Source organism: Phoenix dactylifera, chromosome 2 (genome assembly GCF_051530095.1).
Source record: "Phoenix dactylifera cultivar Ajwa chromosome 2, Ajwa_hap1_PhDact_Kaust_v1.1, whole genome shotgun sequence".
In the NCBI taxonomy this organism is placed as follows: Eukaryota; Viridiplantae; Streptophyta; class Magnoliopsida; order Arecales; family Arecaceae; genus Phoenix; species Phoenix dactylifera.
The window spans coordinates 4,309,739-4,337,726 of NC_143191.1; the positions used below are offsets into that span (position 1 = coordinate 4,309,739).

Here is a 27,988-nt window from a genome sequence, read left to right on the forward strand (position 1 = left end):
AGCGAGTGACCTATGGCCTCTAAAGCTTGTGCAGGCGTGATGAGGTGGCCCACCCTCCTCACTCGGTCGGTAAAAAAGAAAGAACTTATCCGAATATATATATATATATAAATTACATTCCATTTTATTTAGTTTTGTCTTCGGTGCTCCACAAATTTACGGTCTTGGGCTATTTTGATTGACTAAAGAAGGCTTCAATTCACTTACGAGTAAATCTCTTGATAATTCTGATAAGACTGGAATTAAATTTCCTTAGAGAACAACATGGTGCAGCCAAAAATCACCAACCCACATGTACGCTGAACATATATATATATGGTTTTACTTTAAAAAAAACTAGATGGCACTTCGGTCCCCATAGAAGAGGATGCAAAATATTAGATATCTCGACTTCGGGCTAAACCTACCGTATTGACCTTGAACGTAAATCATGAAGAACAACTTTAACCCTAGCCGAGTAGCTAACCAACCAAGATGAGCGACTTTGGTCCCGACCGAGGAGAAGCTATTAGCCCAAAAGAATAATCAACACGTATTGATAAATACTAACAGTCCGAACAACCGACAGCTCTAACAACTTGCAATCGTGGAAACACCATCTTTTGTGTCCTACCAACGCTGCCCGCTGCCTACGCAGACCGGCTCCCATACCACGACAGTACTACTGACCATTATTTGGTTATCATTGTACACTACGTTACGTCAGATAACGATAAAATAAGCTCTCCTATATCAAGAAATAATTCGAAAGACCTTATGTATGCACAATAATATACAACACACAACATATAATATATGAAATATTACTTGCAGAATCACCATCCGTTGAAACTCTTTTTCCTTTATACTATTGGCTAGCTTGTTATTCTGCCTTAAGTATTGGAGAGTCTCCGCCAAAAATTTTCCAACAAGTAGACTTCTTGAAAGTCATTTTTGGAGGAGTCTAGCATCCAACGCATCAACCAGTATGTTCATCTCACCTTTAGCCTAATAAAATTCCTACCCATGAAGATAGATAAACACTACCCTTACAAAAGCGATCTTTGTTGGAGAAGTATGCGTGGAAACCTGGTGGTTTTTAAATGAACAATCATGTGAGTGGGCATTATATTGTCTGCATGGTCTCTGAGCATAGATTACAGATATAAGCCTATAAATCATTGCTTAAATTGCTACTCATGGAGATATGATAACCCACTGCCTTAGATATGATCATTTGAAGATGACCTTACAAAATAATCTTTGGACAAATATATTAAAAAAATGGTGGGTTTTAAATGAATAATTATGTGAGTCGGCATTGCCCATTCTAAGCCGACTATAAGTATCAAAATATCAGAAGAGATCACATATGAAAAATTAGAAGTGAACGAGGGTTAAAAAAATTCCCGAGGGGAAAGGATTTTTTTAGAGGAGTTGAAATAAATCCTCCCCATCGAATGGGTTCGGAGAGCTCAATCTCGTGGCTGCTAGGTGCATTTTTCCTAACTGGGAAGCGCAAAAAAGATGAAAGAAAGAAAGAAGAGGAAAAATAGTTCGATGGCGGTCGTGAAGAAGGCGGAGGAGGGATCTCTGTCGTCGATGAGCTTCCATTGCCGGCAGCGAGGGCAAGAGGAGGAGCAGAGATTGAGGGGAGGAGGATTAGAGGGAAAGAGGCGAGAAAGCCGAGCTTCCGATCGCCGGCAGAGGACAAAACTGCCAGCGGCGGCGCTCTATATACCAAGCGAAAGTGGCGCGGTGGATGACAACCGACGATAAACCATAGTAAAGCGAATGGAAATTTTCTTGAACGCCAACCATCTGATCTTGATCGAGTGACGACGAGTAGTCCTCCGCTCGGTTTATAAGGTTTCGGCAAGCCCGTTCGGCCGTGCTAAGTTTGTGCGCACCCACACATAAAATTTCAACGTCGATTTACTTCCGCATAAAATTTAATATGCATAATTATATGAAGAACGCATAAAACATATATATGCGGATCGCACCCCATATATTTTAATATGCGCAAATCACCAGGACGTGCACAATTGTTTTATGCGGAAGCAAATACGCATAGTATGTAATATGCGGACCTAGGCCTGAGGCACATAAAAAGTATATGCCAGATTTTTCCGCATACAAATAGATACACGGACTTCCGAAACGTAACCGAAGTAATTCTGATTTGCTTCCGCATAAAAAAGTAAAAAAGCACCAGCAATGCAAACTCGTGCATAAAGTGTATATGCGGACACTGTTCCGCATAAAAACCAAAATTCCGTATAACATTTATATACTGATTATTCCGCCTAGAAATGATAGATATAAATATGCGAAAACACACATAGACGATATATGCGGACAAAGATCCGCATAGAATATAATATGCGGAATCTCGCGTCACGCACATAAACTTTCTATGCAGAAGTAAATCCGCATAGATATTGTTATGCGGAACCGAAATATATGGGTATTAATGTCCGCATAGAAGGCAATATGCGGCCTTCCGCGAAAATACCGGTAGTGATTGCGCGTGGATTGAGGTCCGCATAGCAAATACTATGAGGTAACACGCAATCTCTCACATAGAGAATGTACGCGGATATGGGCCCGCATAGAACCTAAAATGCGCACAGACAGTCAGCTAATGCATGAAATTTCTATGCTTATCTATTCCCCATAGAAATGGTTTGATGAAATATGCGAAGGTACACATAAAACATATATGCAGTTATACATCCGCATAGAATGCAATATGAGGAAGTTGCCCGGCAGGCACATAAAATTGCTATGCGGAAGTAAATCCGCATAGACGGTTTTATGCAAACATCTGAGAGAATTGCATAAAATATATGCGTACTTATGCCTGTGTAGAAATAAATATGCGGACATCTGCGAACCAGAAGTGAGTCTGTGCGGATTTTCGTCCGCATAAGAAATAATATGCAGTAACATGGAATATCGCGCATAAACTAATATGCGGACACACTAGCGAAGGCATAACGTTTCTATTAGTACGTAAATCGGCATAGAAATTTAATATGCGAACAGCGACACCGTGTCATCCGCGCCCCCCCCCCCCCCCCCCCCGATCTCACCGGTCCGCCACCGTCAGCCTCCACAGAAGTCACCGCCCGCGGTCTCCTCTGCAGCCGTCATCCTCCACCTCCGCCGCCTCGGCCGCCCGCCGTCTCCCTCTCACCTGGTGCTCGTCACGCTGCCTCGCCGTCGATCGGGGACCTCCCTACTCCGTTCAATCGGGAATTTATGCTTGCCCTGGCTGCTAAAGTTGTTCTATCGAGTCTCGGGCCAGGATGGTATAAGTAACGTTCGGGCCGTCCTCCGATTGAAGAACTGAGGCCCACAGCCGGGGCGATCCTGCTGTTGTCCCACGAATACGAGACAAGCGACGGCGAGGCGAGGAGGAACGGAGAAGAGGGGTGGTCCCCTTTCGTGGCCGCCTGCCGCTCTGCAAGGTAAAAAAATTTCACCGGTGAGTAAAATGGGACGGGGACCAACGTAAATCCAAAAGATACAAAGATTAAATATTATACCGTCAGGACCCGAGACATCAAAATCTGATTGATTGGAGCTGACGCTTTGGAAGAAGAGTCGGGTATTCAGATGATGCACCTGCTCTGCTTTTCTGGCGATTTCTTTCAGATGCCGCAGCGATGGTTTCTTTCACGGTGGACACAAATCTGGCCGAAGTTGTCCCCACCGAGGCTGTCTTTTCTCTGCGAAAATGGACAGGATCAAGAGGTACTTTCTTTTGCTGAGCTTCCAAAATTTGGCTAGAGAGAAACTTAGTACCGTGATAATTGGCTCGAAGGAAGGTTCTCGTATTCTTTTAATTCCTGTATATTAATGCACGTAAGCATCACTTCTTCTCTCTCTCTCTCTCTCTCTCTCTCTCTCTCTCTCTCTCTCGCTCGCTCGCTCGCTCGGGGGACTAAGAGCGACTATTCCCCACCTATCTATCTTACAAACCACTCCATTCTCATCAAGAGCTACCCATTACATTTGAGATCTTGAATCGGCTTAAGACGAACTAAGTAAGAAATTTTTTTTTTTTCTGTTTTATCTTTAAAATTTTTTCTGCGATGGATCTTCTTTGGGCTGGAGCCTTAGACGAATTAGGCCGGTTCTGACTCTTATATATATTAGAGCTCAAGCCTCTACACAGACTGAGCCGCTACTCGCAAAGCGAAGGATTTACCTAGATAGGCGTTGAAGTGAGGGTGTACTATCCTAATCAAGGTTCGGTGGTAGACTTGCTTCTTTCTAATGTTTTCTTGCCGTACTTGTTTACGTACTAATTTGAGGATCCCCTCGTTTACCTGAAAATAGTAATCGCGTGTACTCGTAGTTTGGAATCTCTCTTTTGGCAACGTCTTTCTTGCTTGCGCAAACATGATGAGATGGCCCAGCCTCTTCATGCGGACAGAAAAAAAAATATAACTTACCTAGAAATTTATATATACTAAGTTTCATTTTATTTAGTCCAGTTTTTTTTGGTGCTGGAAATTTACGGTAAAGAAGGCTTTCATTCACTTGCCAGTAAATCTCTCGATGATTGTGATAAGACTGGAGTTAAAGAACAAAAATCTAAGCAAGGCTAGGTAGCATTTTTAGTTCCTACGGGAGAGGAGGGCGCCCATCTTTTATGGAGGAGGCTCCAAATGTGAGAATGAGGCCATCGTAAACTACAGTTGGCGCAAGCAAATACGTGATTGCCTTGCATGTTGAGAAACATGGTGCTGTCAACTCAGTGCTGATGTTCTGCAGTAGTACTTGATATGACAACACAAAAGAACTGGCGATGCAAAAAGTTTTCAAAACTCAACTCAGCCATCTTGGTGAAAGCTGAAAGATCATGATAGTACTTGCGTTTTCCGTGGTGGAATTGCCTCATGAGAAAGGCACTCATTGAACTTATTTATCATGCTAGTTGTTCATTAGAAGATAAGAGTCCCAGTGATTACCACATGAGGTAACCTGGTTAGTTTGTGTTTAGATGAAGCAAGTAACAAAGATTGTTAACTATTTCACAATCACCTTTCCTATAATAATATAAGCGGGCCAGTGTTGCCCGTGACGGTACACTGTATTTCGGGGAGTCTAGTTTTCCTTCTCAAGAATGGCATGTGATACATGCCTGATCAATGCTGACAAGACAAATTGATCAAATAAAGCTTGCCATTTAATCACAGGCAGGATGTTAAAAACTTACAATATGGTTGATCCAAAAAGCGCACAAAAAATTTTCTGTGTCAAATTAACTTTTTCTATAGTCAGCAAAAATTCAGCCATGATTGCTGATTATATTCTAACAAATGCGATACCGGAGTAAATCTCATAATTGAGAAGCGCGGACGAGATTAACTGACGATATACATGGTTTGTTATCTTATCAACCAATGTATATCCCTAAACTACCAGGTGACATGCTTCGATCCTCATATATATATTGTGTTCCTAAGGGTCCTCCAGTTAAGTTCTCTTTTGATTCTCTCACATTACCTCTCTATCTCTTAGGCCTCTTGTTCTCTAAAAATCATGTCTGATTTAGATACTGAAGAATTCTCCATTGGAGATACTCTGATGGATGGGCTCTCTTATTTTCGTTGTTTCATGTCAGAGTCAATATCGGAGCATCGTCCAAAGTTGTTCCTTCGTTGCTCGACGCCGACTCGTAGGTGCTCGACATCGAAATTACCGCTGATCGAGCACAATGACCATCGGAACATCGCAATGAAGGTGTGCAGCAGTCCTATCCGATCTCTCCAATCCAAATGGCAGATGAGCCAAAATCTCCAGTGACTCCTACATACTTGGCAATTGGGTCGGGCTGGTTCCTAGTGGTAGCAGTATGTAAAATAAATTATAGAAGAGAAGAGAGATGAAACTCAAATAATATCTTCTAACTAATCTTTTTAGCTGAGATTTTGAGTCATTATAAATGATATCAGAGTGAACTCGATGTATGACTCATATATGACTATATGACACTCCACCACAAGCCTTTTTAAGGCTAACGAGAGTCTAATTATGATATTTATGATTGGATTTGATCAGATTTGGATCTATAACATTGTAAGAATACCAAGGCTTAAAAGAGAAAGTATTCAAGGACCCGAATGTATGTTAATTCCTATATTGGTTGTCCTCTAGCTAGGTAGATCTTGGATATTTATACAGGAACTAAAAGAATCCAAACAATATCTCCTATCTAGTCTTTTTGGACGAGATCCTAAATCATTACAACTACAGTAACGATGTAGGATCAATCAAGCATCTGGCTTCATTCCATTTCATTGCATGGCATCTGTCAATAAAACCCGCGTGCAAGGGCCATAGGTAAGCTCAGATCATTTGCAGGCGCAGGTGCGTTGGCCTTGTGTGCTAACTTACGAGAAGGGCTGTCAATGGGCTTTAAGACCTGACCCGATAAAACTAAGACCAGGCTTGGCTGGAATTAAGGCCCGGCCAATATTTAGCCCAGGCTTCTCTTGGAAATGTAAATTAAGTGTATCTGTTCTGAGCCTAGACCAGCCCAAACTCATATTCTTAATAGAATGGGCTCGGGTTTGATATACCTGGGCAAGATCCATTCCAGGTTGGGCATGGGCCTAATGTCTGAACCCAGGCTTGGTTCTAGCCTAGGCCTGACCTGGTCCAAAACACCCTATTTAAAAGTTGATCAACTCTTGGAGAATATTTTCCAACACCGACTACCAACAAATACAAGGAGTGCACATACAGCAAGAGAGATTTTGGAGGATATCACAAAAGAGAAAAATCTGATATCTCACCAAGAAATTTTGATGATATGCCAAATACCAAAGAGTGAAAAGGAAAATTGCATATAACTGAAGACCTACCCGGGAATCACTCGCCTACCTACTTCTGAAAGTTATTTCCTCTTTCAAAATAGAAATGGAGTCGCCACCTAAAAAAAATGGAAAATGAAAAGAATTATATAATGAAAGTGGCTATCTTTGTGGGAATCCCACCCCCAATTTCTTGATGTAGTGAAGAAAGCTCCCGAGACACCTCTAGACCTATCTCAGCACGTTGTTCACATTGCTTTGTCAAGGAGGCCGAGCCCTCCCTCTAATCTGGATCCAAAACGTGTGCTTATTATCTTTCCCCGTCTTTTAGGGGCCGTCGAGAGTAGTGCCCTTTCCACGGTTACTACTTTACCTACCCCACTGACCGTCGGCTATTTTAAGTTATTGAAGGAAAGGATGATGCCAAAGCGCTGGCAAAAGATGCTGCCTTCCCCGAGATATAATCTCATTTGCCTTTGCTTTATCTGTCTTTGGTTTCATCGCTTGTTGTTTCGTCTGGTTCAATAATACCGCTTATCCAATTCCATGCAGGACCAGAAATTTGTTTTTCTGGAATTTTATTAATGGTATTCTTATGATGATTAATTCTTTCTTTATGCAAATTTAAAGGGAGAAATCTATTGTAGCTTGGAATCATGCATAATCTCGTCTATTATAGTATATAAGATATTGGATATCACAACTACCATATATTGCATGCACAATTTTGGTATGATATCATAACTGCCACATATTGCATGCATAATTTTGCTATGATATCTTAGATCAATCTCCAAACATTATGAGATCTGATTGTCATATTCGAAATCGAAATTAAAATTTGTACCAAATCATAAGATTTTGCTATTATTATTATACTATATCTGATTCCTAGTATATTTTCTATAATAATGAAATTTTATTATTGTATTCTACTATATTTGGAAGCTCAATTTTATTTTTTATTTTTTGCTTAAAGAAAAGGGGAGGGGGGGAAGGGACAAGCCCACCCTCGCATAGTAGCCTCCACTGGGCCCCCACCATGCCTGGAGACCCGTGAGCTCGGCTTGCTTATCCCTCTGGGCTCCGGCACGAATACCACGTGTGAGTACGTCACACCTGGCACCACCGAGGCTACCAGCCGAGCGATACGCCCTTCCAGACCCGTGTCCAAGCAAAGAGCATCTGGCCTCCGCAATTTAATCGACACCCGTGCGTTTCGAACTCGGAACCACTTGGCTGGAAGTAGGGCCACGCTCTCACTAGGCTACCACCTCAGTGATTTGGAAGCTCAATTTGTATATAAAGCACATCAGTCACATGGACAAAGCAATTCAAATCTTTGTTTTCAATACAAATTTTTCAGAATCCATAGCCAACCGGATGGTACGGCTCCAAGTACATGAGAAGGATGCATCTGGTTTTGACCATAAGAATGCGTGCGAAGAGACCGTGTCAGTCCCTATCCAAAGCCGTGTTTGTACCGCGTCTACTGTTGCATGAAAACTACGGCAAATCTTTCCCTCAAAAATAAATAGATTAAGAAATAAATGAAATAAGAGAACAAGGAAACATACTGAAAAGTTTGGGGAAAAATGGGGTGACTCCACTAGTTCAGAGGAGTATGAAGTAAAGAAAATAAAAATGGCTAGTTACACCGACCATTTCGAATATGGTGGGAGTGAATTAGCTATTGAAACCGACCACTAGAATCGTGACGGATTGGGCTTTTGCCCAATTCTTTCCTCGAAAAAGAAGAGACTGTGACAATTCTTAAGTGTGAACAAGAAGATGGTAGAGTTTTTTTTTTGAAAAAAACAGAGATAATGTACTGGACTCACGTAATTTGCACAATTTATATAATTTCTCAAACTATTTTTCTTTTTGTAGAATTACATGTAATTATATATACCATAATGCGGACTGATACATCACTTGAGGTAAGAATATCATGTCCTAGTATAAAATCAACGAAGAAATAATTTTAAACATATATGGAGTATAAATGAAAGAATTGGGGGCCCAACCATGTCACGGGATCAATGATCAATATGGAAGAATCACTGCATGAAAACAAGCATGAATCTCAATATAATCTATAATAATGCGTTCTGAAATTAAATACATCTATTAAGCTCCTCTCCAGCCTGCAATGGTGGGGTCTGAAATTAAATAGTTGGACCAACCAACAAAGGATACCAGGGATTATAACAAATAAATGGGAAAAAGTAACTGAACTCCCAGGGCTGGGTGCAATGATTTATCTATCCTATATCTGTCAAAGTCCATTCATTTTGGCCAAAATGGATTGTTTTGGACTCAACTTCAAATCTCGTATACAATGCCCTTGAAAAATTTATCTCTATAAGCTTCACAAGTACGTCTTTTCTTTGCTATTCTTACTATATGAGGCATAATCTAAGATTATCAAATTTTACAAAAGAAAATTTTATAGATGTCTAGCACCAAAAATCATTTTTCTTTCTCTTTGGATTCGTCCTAAAGTTACAAACATCAAATCGTAGGAGCAAGAGTTAGCCTCCTTAGAAGTCAAGTGGAGTGTCCAAATCGTCCAAATCGACAGTTGTCGCTTAGGAAGAAGGCGTCCAAAACCCGTTTTATTATAATGTCGTGTGCGCGCGAGCCCACCAACCCAAACCCCTCCCACCCGATCCGGAATACAGGGAGAGGTTCTCCACCAACCCCTCTATTCGGAGCCTCTCTCTCTCTCTCTCTCTCTGCTCCACGAGCGGTGGAATCGAGCCCATCAGGCGGCGGAGTTTGGAGCTTTCGCGTCATCCTACGTTCCATCTGTTATCGAGGGCTTCCGTCTGGCCTCAGGTGGTTCGATTCCTTACAAACGGATTTCTTCCCGTGTTTTTTCGAACCTTTCAATCCAAAGAACAAAGAAGACATCTCTTCAAGTCCTGCTAAGGTTCTTCTTTGATCCCTTATAAACTTTTATAAACCTCTAATGATTCCATTCCATTCTGTTCTTGATTATAGAACCTTGAACTGTGTTGTGTTTGTGAGGTTTAGCATCAAATATTGATGAGAACCATTTAGGATGGAGGTGGGGAGATGGGGGGGAGGATAAAATTGGATAAATGTTGTGATAAAAATATGGGATGTCAGTCATTGAGAATGGATCCCTTGGTGTCGAGTTTATTCTTATCAAGTATGAGTCTTTTTGCGGTTGCAACCATATTTTATGCAGTTGAATTTGGAGCGATTCACCTAAATAATCATATTGTAGTTTGCTTGATATTTTGCTTGCGTATTGCTTTTGCTTTTCAATAATCACAGCTGATCCTTCCAATGGCAAGCTTCAAGTTTGAGGAGAAACAGCAATGATGACACTATATGTTGCATGAAACGGTTGTGAGATTCTTAAATTTATTAACATGTTTGAATCAAGTTGTTGCAGTTACATGGTGACATGTGGAATCTTCCTCAGTCTGTGTACTGTCAAGTCAATGGGACTTTCTTCTTGTCAAAAAATTTTGGCTTTGCTTTAATCCCTAAGATATGACGAGGCGTCCAGATGATATTATTTATCTTGTTAAATATGCTCAATTTATTTACAATATGTGCATTTCATGGATTTTCTTGGACTGGGACAACTGGTAATCAAGTCAATTGCTACACCGTGTTCTACTTCGTGTTTCTTATATATTTCGAGATGGTTGAAGGAATTCTCAACAAGATGGGGATTTTGTGGTATGAGAGGCCTAAATTTAGTTAAAAGGGTCTGTAGTCACTGTAAACACCAAATGAATTAGCATTCATTGTCATTTAAAAGCAGCAACGGTGGACCCATGTACTTTTTCTTAATTGGGGGCAACACATGCTTAGGGTCAATTCAACATTTTGTTAGGAATCTTCTACGACATGATTTTTTACAGCAATGTAAGGCATGTATTTCAATTAGGCTATTTCATTTATTATTATTGCTCCTGAGGCTGATGTACTTTCCTACATCAAACCTTGCTTCCATGTTCCATACAGATGTTTCAGGGATGGGGTGGTGGTGGGATTGCTGCACCCTGATAAGCAAGTTTAAATTCTGTAATTCATAAGATAGATTTCTATGCTCTCCCACTGGTCCTCGAAGTATTCTTGCATGCTTTTCTCTTTTCTATGCTCATGTTAGCTGCGATTTAGGCATCGGTATGCTGGTGGTTAATGTCATGATGAGTGCCAGTTGTAAAATGTATCGCAACTTGGTGAATCATCAATATAAACCTATAAGGTTGATCCTTATAGGAGCAATAAAGCTTGTTCATTAAGGTTAGGTAGTTCTATGATACACCATTTAAGATACACGCCTACATTTAGATATGCACAAGAAAGAGAGCTTTGAGAATTGCAAGCACAAAAAAGACTTATTTTACAAATAAAAGGCAACTAGGAGAAATATGACAAATAATATAAAGAAATGAACTTTCCCTCTGAGAGACAAATCTTACAGAACTGTCAAATATTCTCTCTTAGGATGTTGTTTTAAGGAGATTTTTTGAAATTGTTGACATTGAATTTTAGGAGAAGCTGCAATGCTTCTATAATGAGATCTCCATGGAAATCGTGCATCTGATTTATATTAGGTAATGCTATAAAAGGACTGCTAAGGTTTTTGTAAATGTCTCCCATAAGCATGGTAGCATACTAACTGGATGAGCAAACACAAATTTAGACTGCAAAATGTTCGTAGTTCTCTAAAAAAAAATAGCAATTGTGTCTTTTATCAGAATTTATGACTGATTGGTAGTGCATTATAAAAGATGTTATAGGCAAGAAAAAATCTTCAGCTTTGAAAAATGTTAGTTATCAACAAATAATACAGAACAGAAGTATATTATGTAGTTTGATTTAACAACCTGATTGCAGAATCATTTGCTATGATCATACTTTTATTGCTACAAACAGTTCTCTCAGTCTTTTACCATAATCACATTTCCTTGTGATAACAAGATCATTTCACTTATGATCATTTTAATTACTTCTCTTGGTTTTGTCATTTAATGAAGTCTAACTTTTCGCAGATGTATTGGTAAATAATTTTTAACAATATGGCCCTGTTTGCTTCCCGGACAGACCTGAATAAAATTCAGTTTTATTAAGCAGAACAACTTTTGTGCAGCCGAATAAGCCCCAACAATAAGAGGAGTACTTTTGGTATTTCAAGAAGATTGAAAAACACATTTTTGGTACTTACTCATCTTTAACCAGATTACAACCATGTGCAATGTGTCAGGGCTAGTTACCTGGTTAACAAGGATACCTTTTTTGTTTTAATTAAGTTATTCAAATATTCCAATTAAAATTATTTGGAACCAAACAAAGCCTAAAGGACTAGTTACCTAAGAGATATCCCTGCTAACATGCCTGTGTTGTCTTTAATTAATTGACAAGCACTAGTACTACTATTGACCATCTTCTGTAGGAGTCAAGGACTTAACACTGTTTCTTCTTCTTTTTTTTTCCTTTTCTGTCAGAAATAACAACTTAGTTATCTTTGAAATCTTCGTATGAATTATTTTTTAGGCATTCAAATAGCCTATTTTTCATAACTGAACTCTTTATTTTGCCCTCTACTTTATTTTTGTAGTTTGCAAACTGTTAATCAGATTATGTGAAGTAATTTTCCTCTCAATTGTGAAAGGAAATGCCCTTTTACTATGATAATGAGGATTAGTCTATCATATTCTTTTAATGCAACAGAGTGCTACCATTACTCCAGCTCATTTAAAATTATTTTTTAAAAATCACTTGTATTTCATCTTCTTTTCTATGTCTTTACTGATGTTTTCTGAATTTGTATTGATCAATTGTTCTCTTAAATGTTTGTCCTTGTGCTGCATCTGTTAGCGCTTAACTGTTTTATCTGTTTTAACAGGTTTTAGCTGTTTTATCTCCTCTCAGAAATATGGAAGCAATGTATCATTTGATAGGAAATGTTGCTTCGATATAGGGTTCCCTAACATGAGTTAAACTGTGGATTCATTAAAATTCAAAAATACATAAGAAAAGGTGAGGGGGTAAAATATATCTATACACTGTCACTCCTCACATGATTTTATAATGCCACAGATGGCAGAAATCGCCAAGGATTTGACTGCTGGAACCATTGGAGGTGCAGCACAGCTGATTGTTGGGCATCCCTTTGATACCATCAAAGTTAAACTTCAGAGCCAGCCTGCCCCACTTCCTGGTCAACTCCCAAAGTATTCTGGTGCAATGGATGCAGTTAAGCAAACAATCGCCGGTGAAGGCCCAAGGGGTTTATACAAAGGGATGGGAGCTCCACTTGCCACTGTTGCAGCGTTCAATGCTCTTCTCTTTACAGTGAGGGGACAAATGGAGGCATTGTTAAGGTCAGAACCCGGTGCCCCACTCACAGTAAACCAGCAGGTTGTATGTGGTGCTGGTGCTGGAGTTGCAGTTTCATTCCTAGCATGCCCAACAGAACTGATCAAGTGCAGGTCAGTGATAGTGCGCTTAGTTACAATTTGAAAGCAGTTTATGGTGAAATGATTGAATTTTTATGATTAACGTGGAGGTAGAGGAACATTTTACTTAAATATTTTCTATCCATGGTTAGTTTACACAAAAAATATCAATGCCTTTTTGGCTGCAACCTTCTTTTGATTGTCAGGCGCTAGAAAGAAACTCATCAAGTAGGGCAAGCTAGTGGATCATCATAAAAACATTCCAAGAGATAAAAGATAAGAAGACAAAAAGAAAGAATTGGCTAAAGCAACTTATCATAATGGCCATATTTCTGTTCTTCGCTCTTTAATAGTACTAGTTTGCTTATTTCTTGAGTGAATTGAAGTCCTTGTATCAACAAAATGAACTTTTCAGGCAATTTATTGTAACAAATGACACTAGATATTCTTACTTGTAACCTTATTAGCAGAGATGAACGATAAGAAAATAGTATTTAACTTGCTCAAATGCTGAAATAAATTCCTCTGGTTCTTTCTTAACTAAATATCCACTATTTTTTCTTGTAATGATTATGGCATACCAGACGAATACTCTTCTAGTTAGTCTTCTTCATGTATCTTCCTAACATAGGTTTCTAATGACCTTCCGGAGCTGGGTAGGGTCTTGGGGAGCAACTGAGCAAAGCATATAGACTAAACATATTAGGCATGCAAATGCTTTGCCTGCATATTTTAACACGTTCACTTAATGAGATTATTTTGATAGAAGACTTGTTGAGAGTTTGCATGTAATTCTTGAACAAGGACCATGACTTATATATGCTGATATGAAATCTTTCCTTTTGTCACAAATTGTAAAACAGGCTACAAGCCCAAAGTGCCTTAGCAGAGTCTGCTGCCTCTTCTGGTGCAGTAAAATATGGAGGTCCTATGCATGTGGCAAAGCATGTTCTCAAATCAGAAGGTGGCCTCAGAGGCCTTTACAAAGGTCTTGTTCCGACATTGGCACGCGAAGTCCCTGGAAATGCTGCAATGTTTGGGGTCTACGAAGCCTTCAAGCAGTACTTTGCTGGAGGAAAAGACACTTCAGGTCTTGGAAGAGGTTCGCTGATTGTTGCTGGAGGCTTGGCTGGAGCATCCTTCTGGCTGTCGGTCTATCCAACCGATGTTGTAAAAAGTGTGATTCAGGTCGATGACTATAAGAATCCCAAGTTCTCTGGCTCCATCGATGCATGTAGGAAGATATTGGCATCAGAAGGAATCAAGGGCCTCTACAAGGGTTTCGGACCAGCCATGGCTCGCAGTGTTCCGGCCAATGCAGCCTGCTTCTTGGCTTATGAGGTGACTAGGTCAAGTCTAGGATAACTTGAATGCCCTTCTTTGATTCATTTCCCCTCTAGTTGGGTTAAATTTTCGATTTACTTGGGCAAGGTGATTCCAGTGAATATTCTGGTTATTCTTGCTGAATGCATCTGCTCCATTTCTGACCACCAAGTATGAAATATTTGATGGTCAGAAACATTGATAGATCCTTAATATACTGTTTGTTTTGCAATTCTTTTATTGGAAGCTCGAAATGATTGTTCTCATTCTATTGTCCTTTCGCTCTTTTGTGAATTAGGGTATCATATTAACTCCACTCTGGAATTTTGGATGCTTAAAATGTTCCACTGAAATCTACCAACATGTTTAGAATCACTTGAGCCTTTCCCGAGTAATCTTTTTAAGGCCTTTTCGGCCTAAGGGATTGCAGGTCTGTATCCATATTTTGGCCGTGGAATCCTCTCTGGAGGAAGAAACGAAAACTAGAGGGATTTGGGAAGGCTGCGAGGTAGTGGTAGAAGCAAAGGGAGCTAGCTGATGAGTCAAAATTTGGCCTGACAGTTTCCAGCCTAGCTTCGAATCAAATGCTTTGCTGTTTGAGTTTCTGAGATGGGTTTCAATCCAAAAAACAGGATACCTCATTGCTACAACAGTACCTGGTGCTGGGCTAAAATTTTGAAGTAGAATCTGCAACGGTTATAACTGGATTAATTACCAATGCAGTGATTGCCTGAGCCACTCCTGCTTGATATCTGGTCAGTGACTGATTATTCTGCTTTTTTTTTTTTTTTGGTTGGGGGGGGGAGGATGAACTTCATCCGCGTAGCAGCCTCCATTGGACCTTCTTTCTATCAGAGAATGTTCGGTGCAGCTAGAAAATTTCTCATATCCTCCCCACCAGCACGGGCGAATCCGTGTGTGAGTACGTCCCCCAGCACCACCTCAGTATTAAAGGACTAGTAGCGCTTTCAACGGACAAACCAGATAGGAGATCTCCGCTTCTTTCAAAGCCGTGTTAAACCAAAATTTGAGCACTGCATATATGAGGCTCTAATCACTTTTTTTAAATTTTTTTTCTCCATTTTTTTCTCGGCACAACAGAGGCTCTCACCGCCGGTCAGCTCATCTGCCATTGCTGTAACTTCTCTCATGAAAAAAGTTCAAGTTCTGCTTGAAGGAGGAGACAAAGTGAGGTGCAAATCTAAATTGTAATTATCAAATCATATAAACAAGATAATATACGAAAGTTTCGACTTCATCAAATGAGTGCTGGGATTTTCACAACCATACTCCAACTGAATTTGCATTGGCTGACTGTTGTGAATGTTGTTATGTGTGTCAGAGTTGGTGATTTTTCTCTCCTAACCATCAGGAAAATTAAAAGCAGCTTAACTTTCACATTCATGTGCAAACTAAGCTTAACTTTCACGTTCACTTCGACTTTTTCGCTCTACTACCACAACCAAACACACCCTTGGATGAGGTGGAGATAGACAAGAGATAGCTGCATTATTGGTAAATGTATATGCACTTTTAGAAGGTGACAGGGCCCAGCTTGATGCCCAAAGTCCCCCAAAACAAAAGTCTAGACTATCAAGACTGGAGTGCAATCTCTACAAGATTATAACTTCAACCCCGCACCAAAATAATGATATGATGATGGCTGTCACCTACAGCCAGTAAAATAAAAATTGAAGAGCCTCACATGTCCAGAAAATTAGATAGATAACAAGAGGAAAATTGAAAGAAAACAAAAGTGGGACCCTTCCATCAAATCTTTCCCGCATCAATCAATTGATATCAGCAATCCACATTTTTTCAACGATGCTGCTTCGTCCATGATGACCTCCAACATGCAATCCTAATTCTCCAGATCCAGGCTTTTGCTAATCGCATTTGATGTTTCTGTAGATCCTTCTAACAAACATGTTGGAGCCAAGATACCCCACAGCACCTGAAAATGTCATCAGAGTTGCTTGTTAATAAAGCAGCATGAAAAGTAATTGGAAAGGTCAAATCTCACCACATATCCGAGTTATAAATCTCACCACATAGTATGCCTAAACCCAAACAGAACATCAGGGTGTAGCCAAAATAGAAACTGGTCTGGAAAAAGCCTGACATCTTGGTCTTAACATAATAGTAATACACGGAGTAGAGATATACATAAACAGCTGTGGAAGCAGCTGAGAAGAACGAAGTCCACTGCCAATGATAGTTCTCAGCATTCAGCAAGAAATATGTGCCCACTATTGTGACACATACGGTGACAATTATAAGGATCAGGAAAACCAGTAACATGAAACCATAGACATAGTACACCTGCCAACGAGGATCACCAAAAAGGAGGCTTAATCAGGCACCCTTGACAGATGCAGGTCAAGTAATGTAATCTAATATCATCATTTGATAGAAAGAGTAATATATTAAAAAAGCTGCCGTGCCATGAAAGCAAGTAAAAAAGAGAACAATTTTAGGAGTGTATTATCAGCAAATCCAGATAACTTCATATACGTAAATAAATTGAATAAAAAAATGAACGTACAGAAACCTTAGGACAAGGGTACAACTAAAATAACTTCAATTTCCTATCTGGTTTACCTTGTAATTCCAGAAGGATGTGAAGACAAAGTACATCTCGATGAATATGCTACCGAAAGGAAGCAGACCACCCATGAGTGAGACAACAGTGGGTGTGAGATACCATTTCTTTTCAGGGATGGGGCGAGGAATGGTCTTCACACGGCATGGATTGTTTGGAGAACCGCTCCAGTTTCTACCAACAACAGTGCCTAAAAGTGCCAGAGGAAATGAGATAAAAGCCCAAATTATGAACACCACCACCATCGTTCCAAAGGGAATAGCTGCTAGTGACCGGTAGAAGATAGCAATTGTGTTGAGTATGATGCCAATTCCAAAGCACATAAAAGGGAACAATGATGCTGTGAGAATCATTGACTTTATCCAGTTTTTACCTGTCAAAACATAAAAATATGAATTTAAGTGACAAGCAATAATGATTAAGAAGAGTCGACACTTAATTTCATGTCATCATTTGCACATCATTGTATAAGTCAAGTAAAAGAACAAGACAGACGTCAAGAAACTGCTGTGTGTTGCACTCAGAACTAGAGACAATGACAAATTTGCCAAGATCTATACCTCCACTCCGAGAGTAAAGTCCTCCACTCACATAGCCTGAAATGAATGAAGTAAGAGCATAGCAAACTATGAATGTCGTGACAATAGCTCCACGCCTGGTTCACATATACAAATGATCAGTAATTTGTGAAGCAACAATCATGAACCAAATAAAATGTATATTCAATACCAAAACAACCAAATAAAATGTATATTCAATACCAAAACAATTGCACTGCTGTTAGAAGAGAAATAGCAAAAGTAACTAAAGAATAGTACAAAATGTGAAGGTAAAAAGAAATTAATAAAGATCTTCCTGCAGGATGTTAGATATATGAGATGACTGAGCTAAGGGATCTGTCATACCATCTTGATTTTAAACAAAAAGCCATGTCTCGTCTATATGGAGTTGGCGTGGAGGATAAAGGTATGATCAATTAAAGTTCGAGAAAGTTTCAATGACCAGCAAGCAACAAACACGATCTGGACCATCTAAAGCGTACTAAGTTTCGGCCAACATATCTCTAGAAAAACTAGAGGCCTGCTATAAAACCTAGAAGGCAAGTCACAGGATAGAGATCTCCTTTCTCAATTATGAAATTTAAGCTTGTGTAGTCAGGGAGTATTTGTATATGCAGCCAAATGGACCACTTTTCAGAATAGTGGTTTTATCAGCTCCAAAATATCTCCATGTATCAGACAAATTATACATCAGCATTCAATGAAAGCGATACTTAACGCTATCATATGTAAGAATGGGTGTGCCCTATTGCGAGCTTTGCATCAATCAAAATATTATACATGGTATTCAAGGTTTTGGGGTGGTTTCCTATAAGGAACCAACCATTAACCATCTGTTGGTAATTTTTAACTCATTGCTAAACATGTGGAGATGAGATTTTTGAAATGCAAGAAAGAAAATGAAGTCAGTTGGCATTCCCTTTCTTCAGAGGCTATTGCATGCTTTTAGAATATAAAAAAATCATGTTTCCTCAATTAACTAATGAAACCCAATGTTCTTTTTACTCTGGCATCAAAAGCTAAATATATACCTACTAGCAATAGTTATAACATAATAAAATATCAGCATTATTAATAGTATTCATTTCCAGCATGCCCGAAACCCCCATCCAACCTTCCAATCAGCTTGGACCATCTCCATCTGCACAAGCTGAAATAAGACCCAACCACATATGGGACCCAAAATGCTAAGCCCACATGCTACTAAGTGGACCACCTTTCAACCTATATGATGACCTAGCTACATACAAGCAATGCAGTTCAATTGGGGGAGTACATCTGCACATGCAGCCACATACACAGCCATTTTAAAACACTAACAAAAACAATAATGAAGCAGACTAACAGCATGTTATGAAAAGATCAATAAAAGGTAAAAATACTAAAAAAATAATTGCCTCCTTCAAAGGCATGTAACGGTTGCCACTTAATTTTAAACAAGATATTTAAATGTCCGTTTATAACAGAAAAACAAACTCATCATTTGCTTATATGTTTAAAATAACACAAGATTCTTTTTATATGAGAAGATGTAGAATCATAAAAAATATTTGAGACTGTTATAACCTCATTGGTTACAACATAACAACTAATGAGCAAAAGAATGTTATATTTCCAGCAGCAATACTAGAACATACCCTATGTACAGCATTCCAACGATGGCCAACAAAATTACCAAGAGAACAAGCAATGCCAGCTGAGCACCAGTACCCACAACAGCTGAAAGAAGAACTAAATTGCGAGAGGGGCGGAAGACATCACCATGAACAAGCTTCCATCCAGATTCTTCACTCACATCTCTCTCCTGGTAAGGATGCAAGCAAATGAATTTACAGAAAATGGAAACTTCAATAAAGCCATCAAATAGATATATAGAAGAAGCACCAAGGGTACTAAAAGCAATTAAGTATCACCAGAGTCTCCAGATCATCATCGTCATGAGCATATTTTGCATAGTCTTTTCTAAGAGTTCGCATCAGAATCATTGATACAAGGCCGGTGAGGAAAATAACCATCATAAAAGAATTGAAAATGGAAAACCAGTGAATCTGCAAAATCAAAAACAAACATGAAATCCTAGTAAGTAGCAATCCTTTTACCGGTAGAGACCATGCTACAGTTGGATAACACAAAGCATCTCAAGCCAAGTTGAATATATGATATAAAAGAAATCAAAGAACAAATCAAAACCAAACAAGTTGCTAATTACTATCCGGAAAAAACAATGGATGGAGTTACTTGTCATACACAGTATGCAAGCAAGCCAGTTTAGCACAAAGCACATGATAAAGGCTGTTGTTGCCTGTTGGTCGCATAAAATAGGCCAAGAACTCAAGAGGAAACAATACCTGGTGCTCAAAGAAAGGATAGTCCAAGTAAACATCAAAACGGTGTGCAAATGCTACATTAGTCTGCATCCATTTGACTGAGTATGTCATGTCTAAAGTTTTCCCAACTTCCACAAGTTTAGGAGACTCTTGGGTAAGATTGACATGAATAATCTGCATCAAGAAGACAACATTACAAACATAAAAGCTTATGATAAAACAATATAATAGAAATCCATAAAGATTTGAAAGATTTCATACCCGCTCACCATTGTACTGTACAATAATATTCTTGTGAGTAAAAAGATAGAGCTTGTTTTCATTCTTTTTGTCAGTCTCCCCAACAAAGCCTGAATATATGGGATCATTGCTTAAGGCATGAGATCAAGAAATTTTACTTTAAAGAGGGGAAAAATGTGAGAGATATTTACCCCACAGAGGCAAATCATCTGAGCCATCATGTTGGTAGTGCAGACAGAACAGAAACAGGGTAAAGAGTCAGCATACAACCAAAAGGCTATGACGGACAACCATCAAGCATTGAAACGAAGACTCAGTTTAGTTACATATCAAAGAAAGAAAATGCATGTAAAAGTTAGAGATGTACCCATGAAGAATTCAAACCAATATGAGCTCTCTATTGCATCCTTGAACTGCTTTGCATTTGCAGCATCAAGTTCAAGTCTACAAATAGAGCCCTTGTCAACATTTCCTGGCAAAACAAAAAAAAATCTCAGACTAACATTAAAAAAGATTAAATTATGTTCTCCATTTCTTTAACGTGTCTCTAATATTCAAGTAAAAAAGGAATTTATAACAGCTAGAAGTGCATACGTTGAAACTTTATGTCAATCTGGCTGTCAATGAGTTCATTACCACCCAGAACCTCCCCAAGTCCTCCCCACTTATGGGCAGGGTTCCCTGATGGCTGGCAAAATGGAAGGCTGTAATAATTATATGTCTCTTGAGGATTATTATATGGCCCAACCTTGTTTACCCAGAGAGTTACAGGATCATCAGCTTGATACTGCATACAAAATCCATTTTTCAATTAAACCATGCAGGGAAAAAACGTAAGATGCCTATTCTATGAAAGAATATCAAGGAAAAATGAAAATAAAATCATATTTAAGTAATGGTAAAGCCCCACAGTATCATAATAATGGAGAAAAACACCTCAAGATAATAATCACACCACAAAACCTGCTGCAAGGACAATTTTGCCCATAATTTTGCCAAAATGCGTACTAATAGTATAATTAATTGGAAATTCAAGAATATCATTTAAAAATTAAAGTTAGAAGCTTAGCACTAGTGCAACTATAAGATTGCTCCATTGTGACTTGGAGGACAGGCTTGAACACCGAAACAGCCTTTCGGCATGCGGGGGGAAGGCTAGGTAATCTAACCCTCCCTAGACCCAGCAATGGCAGGAACATCGTGCATTTAGCTGCTTTTTTTATTTAAAAACTGAAATGGAGAAAAACTTTGGCAGAAGCCTATACAATTAAAGTTTTTTTTTTAAAAAAATACTGATAGTTCCCATCAAAGGAATCAAATTCATCTAGACGAGAGAGATGAAGCATAGAGGCATTCAGATGTATAATTCTGCTCTTTATAGAAGGACGATTTGAGGTCATTCATGAAGGTGAGGAAAGGTTTGCTGGAAATCAATGATCTACTAGAGAATACAACTGATATACACGAAAGTGATGTCTAATTGATGGTCATGAACCCATCTAAACTTATGGGGTACAGTAGGCTGCTATGTTGACATAAGAGCAACTCACTTATGTTCACTTTTTTCAACAAAAAAACTTAAAATATTTGTAACAAAAGCCAGCTACTAATATATATAAAGCTGTTACATGAACTAAAAATCACATTTTCCCCATGGAAACCTTTTCCAAAGCAAACAATACTGCATGATGATGATGAAGAAAGAAACTGCGAAGAATTAAAGCCATTATTGATGCCTGATAGGTCATAAGTATGCTAGCAATAAAATATCTATAAATTCAATGAAATCACAAGATCCTTCAAAAAATATCATTACTTTTACAATTCTAATACAAAAATGAAGTAAAAAGCCCCATGAACATAGTAAGACATGTAAAAGAAATGAAAAATTTTCCAAAGATTCTAAATATTTCAATAATCAAGTGATTCAATGATGACTATACACTTCCTTGATAAGCAAACCTCAACTACCAACCTTGAATCTTTCTCTCTCTTTCTTTTTAATTGTTGCGGCTCGAAGTCCATCTAAGCATTTGCTTTTAAAAGAGATCAGTTCCACTTCAAGCTGGAGCCACTTTAGCAATGGATTGGATATTTTTGACCTTGTGCAAGATTTCTTCCTTATGCCACAAAACAAAAAGGAACTTATGTGCCTTAAAACCTAGACAGTACACAAGGTGGGCAAGAAAACATGAGTTGGGGTATCATACAGTCTCCCCGGCCTGCTGTCCTTCTGTACCTCCTTCGCCTCTACTCATTCTCCTTCTCCTCCACCCTCATGTTCTCCTTCATCCTCTCTTTCACTTCCTCTTCCTCCCTCAGTTATTTCTCCTCCTCTCCTACTATTCCCTTTTTCCTAACTATCTATGAAGCATGCACCCAGATGTAGAGAAGGGTAGAACATGTCAGGAGAGGCTAATACAGCAGAATACCTTAAAAAAGACAAGATATAACCCTACCGGAATATGGCAAGAAATTAATATGTTTGTTGCTTTCATATATGTAGAAAAAGCAACCATGAAGCCTAATGCACTATCATGATAACATAGTCCATATCCATTCAATAACATCATCATCCTCAAGTTCTATGAGTTATTCATCATTCAAATCCATAGACCACAGTCCATGTTATAAACAACATCAACATCACAAATTCTCAAATTATCCATCCATCATAAATAGATTAACATTGATTATTAAGGAAAAGTCCTCCCTTTCATCCTAAATGATATTTGCAAGATATTCCAAGTATATATAAGAAACATTTGGAGCCTTTTCTTTGATCTTAAAAGTAGAATTCTTAAAATAAATATCTCACAAGTATCAATATCCATTACATGCAATTTGAAGTACTTGTGCATACTAGTCACCTATACTCTCTGCAAAACCATGGCTTTAGAACCTCAAACAAGGATGGAAGAAGAGAAGAAATGTGGAATTCATTGTTAATTAACCGATTGATCTCAAATGCTGAGGCTGATAGGAAATAGGCCAAGAATATATATTAGGCTTAATGCACCCCCCCCCCCCCCCCCCCCCAACACACACACACACACACACACAAAAAAAAGAAGTGGCATGGACCACACAAGTGGAGGGATAACCAAATTAGCAGAGAAATGAGTCAAGATGATAGACAGGATCATAATAAAGATAATCAAGGATCAAGGATTTAAGTTTCGGTGCAATGGCAAGGCATCCCCCATCCTGAGTGTTGGGATAGGGCTGATTCCTAAGTGTTAGGATGAGACTGAAATGGTACAAGGATTGGGATGGGATAGTGCATCCATTATTTGGAGTGTTGGGACATTACGTGTTCCGTTCCACGAAAAAACTGAGATGAACCAGTCCTATGGATTTGAATCCTTGCCAGGGATGAACATAAATAAATAAACAGGAAGAGATTCGAACTAAATGACTTCCAACAACCTAAGCTTTGTTACCATGTCATCTAACTAATTAACATCAAAAACTTATGCTGATAAGGAATGGGTCGACAATGCATATCAGGTTCAACATCCATCACAAAAAAATCCTCTATTTCAAATAAGAGAAAAACAAAAGACACATAAACTCCTATAAGCAATGGACTCTAAATGAATCTCAATTTACCTACAATAATTCTTGGACTTTGATGAACAAATTCGAGCCAAAAAAAGGTCCAATCTTCTTAAGCAACTCAACATTAAAATCTCCAAATTTTTCTAAATAGATATGACTTTGAGTTCCTTATTTAGGTCATAAATTTACAAGTCCAAAAATTCGCATACCATCAACAAATCACCAAAAAAATCCGAAAATACAATAAAATATTGAAACATTTTGAATGGTCTGTCATAAACTCCAGTTTCAAAACTTTATATCGGTTATAGATGCAAACAAGTCAAATGAATTTCAGTTTCGGCGGTTTCAGTAGTTTCAAATATAGTTATGGTACTTAAAAAATGAAAACTAGATAAGGAAAAATAAACAATTTACTAAAATGGATGAGGCATTAGTTTGAAATATATAGCATTTATATTATTTAAGACTTTTAAATGTGCTACTCTGATACTTTTGTGCTAAAGCAACTATATATATATATATATATAGTCATGCATGTATAAGAAATATGCACACATTTATGTGCGGATAAGAAAATTAGTTTATAATCATGTTTCATATCATTTTAGAGTATGATTTGTCATCTTATTATTTGATGACAACTTAATATAAAAACTCAAATAACTATCAAATTATAGCTCTAAGATACCAAGCGGTCCAAGCCAAAACCGAAAAATTTTGGTTGCCATTTGGGAGTTTTGGCCTATCTTTAAGTCATGATGCAACTCCTACTTATGTTATCGTATGCATTCCCTACTTTGTCGCTCCTAATTTTACCACAGTTTCATCTCAACAATACTATTTCTGCAACATTCGCATTACTTGCTTTAGCACTTTGTTGCTAACCAATGCAACAAAGCATGTCTTAAGAACCTCTCAACAGTCCAAGTGAGGCTAACCATTTGTTGATTATGAGTATGCAATGGTCCAAAACTGCAATAGATGCTCCGCATAATAAAGTTGATGTTGTACATAGACCTATTCATCTAGAAGTAGCAATTTCAAATTTCCTTACATTGTCCACTACATGAAGCTTTCTCTGCACATATTGGCCTATGTTGAGAGAACTTCCATCACATAAGAAATTTTCAAAGTGGTGAATTTCATAATATCAACTTCACGTATCCATGGAAATAGATATTGTCGGAAACTAAGAATGCGAGGATGGTGACTCGTCATCATGTTTTGTAATCACAAAAAAAGGGATTTCATGATCTCCATCACAAAGTCCAAGAAATTATTACTAAAAACATGGGGGGAGCTATATCCTTGAACAGTGATCATCATAAGCAAAAAAATAATAATAATTTCTTGTATTAAAGATTATTGAGCTTTTGGCTTCTTTCTCCCACCAGCATTCTGAATTGTTGATATTCTCTTGGCATTAATAAATAAGTAAAGCTGCGTTAAGATACTTGAATTGTATGTTAGATAATTTACTGTCATCATTTCATTATTATTCTCTTGGAATATGTGGAAGAGTGAAATCATATGGACAAGAGTCGTGTAATTAGATCTTTGGGAAGGTTAGATTTACATATCACTTCCAGGTTTTTTTAGAATCATAAAGAAAGAATCTCACCGGGCGACTAAGGCCAGAGGAGAGGGAAAAGACAACCCTAATATTGGGAAAGTTGAAATTCTTAGCTATATCTTAGTATTCATGTTCCACCCTCTCTCTCCTTCTTTGTCCATGGACGTGCACATGCATTTGCATGCGCTTGGTTGCACAACTAAGATCGCACATTATCAAGGAGATGTTTTTATTTCAAACACAGCAGAATTCAATGAAATCAAACAATGAAGCAAGCATGAGGACAATGAGGCGAACCATATATTGCTATAAACATGAAGGGTGAGCAAGAGAAGATACAAACAATACAAAGTAGTCACTTCCTTCAAAGGAGGCCTATATTTTAACTAGATTTACAAACATACATGAGATTGCTCTCGGAAAATATTTCATTCCTATCTTACCAAACTCCCCACAAAACAAGTGTGGATATTCCAGGCTTTCCTTCTTTCCTTTTGTTATCTAACATATGCCATGCAGGTAATCAACCTACAACATCTATGCAAAAGGGGATTAAAACATGCATTTGAAAAAGGACTTCTGTTCAAAGGCATAATGAGAGCTTGCAAGACAATAACACATACAGGAAGATCTCTTTCCATGCATTCCAAATTATACATTTCCATTCACAAAATCTGTTCTCTTTGCAAATTGTTAACTATGAGAATTCACCATAATAATGATTCAGATAAAAGAAAATGGCACTTAAATATAGGGGTTCTGCATGAATTTAATCCAATAAATGCAAGGCCAATCTCATTGCAGAGCCCATAATAAGATTTCCCAGGACAGACCAGCAACCTCCTATTCCCTTACTCTGACAACCTCATTGATGTCAAGAAGAGAAGGAAGTCAGTTTACAACAAGGCCTCAGTACAAATCAAGGATGCCCCTCATCACGCACACCACTGTCTTCCCGAACAATAAGTTTGATTCCATCGACCTGAGTGCTTGCTGAATCCTTCTTCTATATCGATTCTTTCAAATTCTTCCTAAAGTCACTACCGTTGTTTCTTCAATTTGCTTCTTTCCACAACCTCCACGCAGATCCAACTTCTGCTAATTACTATCTCTACATTTCCCTGATTATTGAAATTTAAGTAGCTATGTCTGAACAATCAATTGCCGTACAAAAGAACTTGAACGGATACATATCAAGTGTTTCAAAGAAAAAAAAACATAGTACCAAACGGATCCCAAATTAGAACAGGAAAATGGAATCCATTTGTCCAACGAATAGTAGGAGCAAAAGGAGCGGACTTCTCACACATCAGAATCGAGAAAGAAGGCTCTTTTGAGATCCAACTATAAAATTCCCAAATTAACTCTCGGGAACCACGGACCAACCCCTCCAGGAAATAGAAAAAGTTGCCCCTCCGAAATCAGAGCACCACGGATCTAACTCAAACACAGAGATCCACGGCCCACAAGAAAAGGACAAGCTCTAGAGGAGATCTCCAAGAAAATCCAAACAATATTCTAAAACTAGCACATCCAATTCAGCAATCTACGGTCAAAGGATCCAGCAGAACCCTTGGAGCCGGGGAGGGCGGTACCTTGTGGTCTGACTCAGAGGCGGACGCCGCAGCAGCAGCGGCGAGAAGGACGGCGGCGACAAGAGCGAGGGATCGGGCTGTGGAGTTCATCGCCGCGGCCGGATCTCGGCGATCGAAGGACGAGGCGCTCCGGCGAAGCTTCTCCCCTTTGGTCTCTCTCGGGTCAAGAGGTAGAGCGTGAGAGGAAGCGAGGGGAAAAAGCAACGCAGCGGCCACGGTTAGGATTCTTGTAGAAAATATCGCCGCACCAACCGGGCGAGGGGATTCTCCGCGTGTTCGTGTATGGATGGGTTCCTGTGGAAGTGCGGGCGGGACTTGGCTCACGTGGCCTGAGATAAAGCATGGCGTACCGAATGTCGTACATATGCACGAGCACGACCGGCTACGGGTTCGTCGCTTCGTGCGGGTTCATTCAACTCGATCATCACCAACCAAATTGGTTTTTGGCCAGCAAAATGGTGGTACGAACGAAACGGAGCTAAAAATTTACAGAAGTGATTCAAATTTAATGCGCGCAGCCGTTAATTAAATATGAAGACCGAATACCTTTTAGTTTACCAAAAAAAATAAATTATATTTTTTCTCCAAAAAAAAAAAATATAATTGTTATTAAAACTGCTGGGTAGAAGTTTCTACATGAGATGTAGCAACAACATAAAATTTGAACGTTTTCACATCTTGGTGGATGCCAAATGGGAACGATGAGCAGCTGATTTGCATCTTTGTCTATTGTTCTGGTGCTCCCAAGTGGAAGAGTTAGAATACAAACGAGTATGTACAAATTCCAGTCATCATCTTGTGGTAGCTCGCTCTTCTCCATGTGTTGTGTTGAAGTATAAGGAGAAGTCTTCAGAAGACGTATATCTTCTATGAGATCTCAGATATGCCAAGGGACCTCTGCTCACCCTCCCCAGGATAAAGATGGGGGTGAGAGACTGAGAGG

The 27,988-nt window shown here is 38.8% G+C and overlaps 2 protein-coding genes across 3 annotated transcripts; one reads left to right on the plus strand and one right to left on the minus strand.

Annotated features, from left to right (window-relative positions):
• Positions 1–9,457: 9,457 nt before the first annotated feature.
• Positions 9,458–14,850, plus strand: LOC103702640 (mitochondrial carnitine/acylcarnitine carrier-like protein). 2 transcript variants are annotated; one of them, XM_008785148.5, is made up of 3 exons: positions 9,458–9,747; positions 12,903–13,294; positions 14,125–14,850. In XM_008785148.5, the coding sequence occupies exons 2-3, from the start codon at positions 12,903–12,905 to the stop codon at positions 14,624–14,626; spliced, it is 894 nt and encodes a 297-aa protein (XP_008783370.1). In that variant the 5' UTR covers positions 9,458–9,747; the 3' UTR covers positions 14,627–14,850. The 2 variants fall into 2 exon arrangements, with proteins under 2 accessions (XP_008783370.1, XP_088571167.1); XM_088715041.2 differs by having other exon boundaries at positions 9,553–9,747; positions 12,709–13,294.
• A 1,224-nt stretch (positions 14,851–16,074) lies between these two features.
• On the minus strand, positions 16,075–27,345 carry LOC103702641 (transmembrane 9 superfamily member 1-like). The gene is made up of 12 exons (XM_008785149.4): positions 27,046–27,345; positions 20,908–21,100; positions 20,681–20,785; positions 20,505–20,522; positions 20,335–20,423; positions 20,095–20,247; positions 19,660–19,794; positions 19,384–19,550; positions 17,747–17,841; positions 17,186–17,559; positions 16,633–16,906; positions 16,075–16,538 (listed from the first exon to the last, which is right to left on the minus strand). Exons 1-12 carry the CDS (start codon positions 27,133–27,135, stop codon positions 16,471–16,473), a joined length of 1,761 nt encoding a protein of 586 aa, XP_008783371.3. The 5' UTR covers positions 27,136–27,345; the 3' UTR covers positions 16,075–16,470.
• Between the last annotated feature and the right edge of the window lie 643 nt (positions 27,346–27,988).

Excerpts from the sequence above, each read along its gene's own strand:
- LOC103702640 (XM_088715041.2), top strand. The coding sequence starts at position 12,894 with ATGCCACAGATGGCAGAAATCGCCAAGGATTTGACTGCTGGAACCATT. Across the intron at positions 13,295-14,124 it reads ACAGAACTGATCAAGTGCAG|GCTACAAGCCCAAAGTGCCT; the intron begins GTCAGTGATAGT and ends ATTGTAAAACAG.
- LOC103702641 (XM_008785149.4), bottom strand. The coding sequence starts at position 27,135 with ATGAACTCCACAGCCCGATCCCTCGCTCTTGTCGCCGCCGTCCTTCTC. Across the intron at positions 21,101-27,045 it reads CCTCTGAGTCAGACCACAAG|TATCAAGCTGATGATCCTGT; the intron begins GTACCGCCCTCC and ends TTTTGTATGCAG. Across the intron at positions 16,539-16,632 it reads GGGTTTAGGCATACTATGTG|GTGCTGTGGGGTATCTTGGC; the intron begins GTGAGATTTATA and ends TGACATTTTCAG.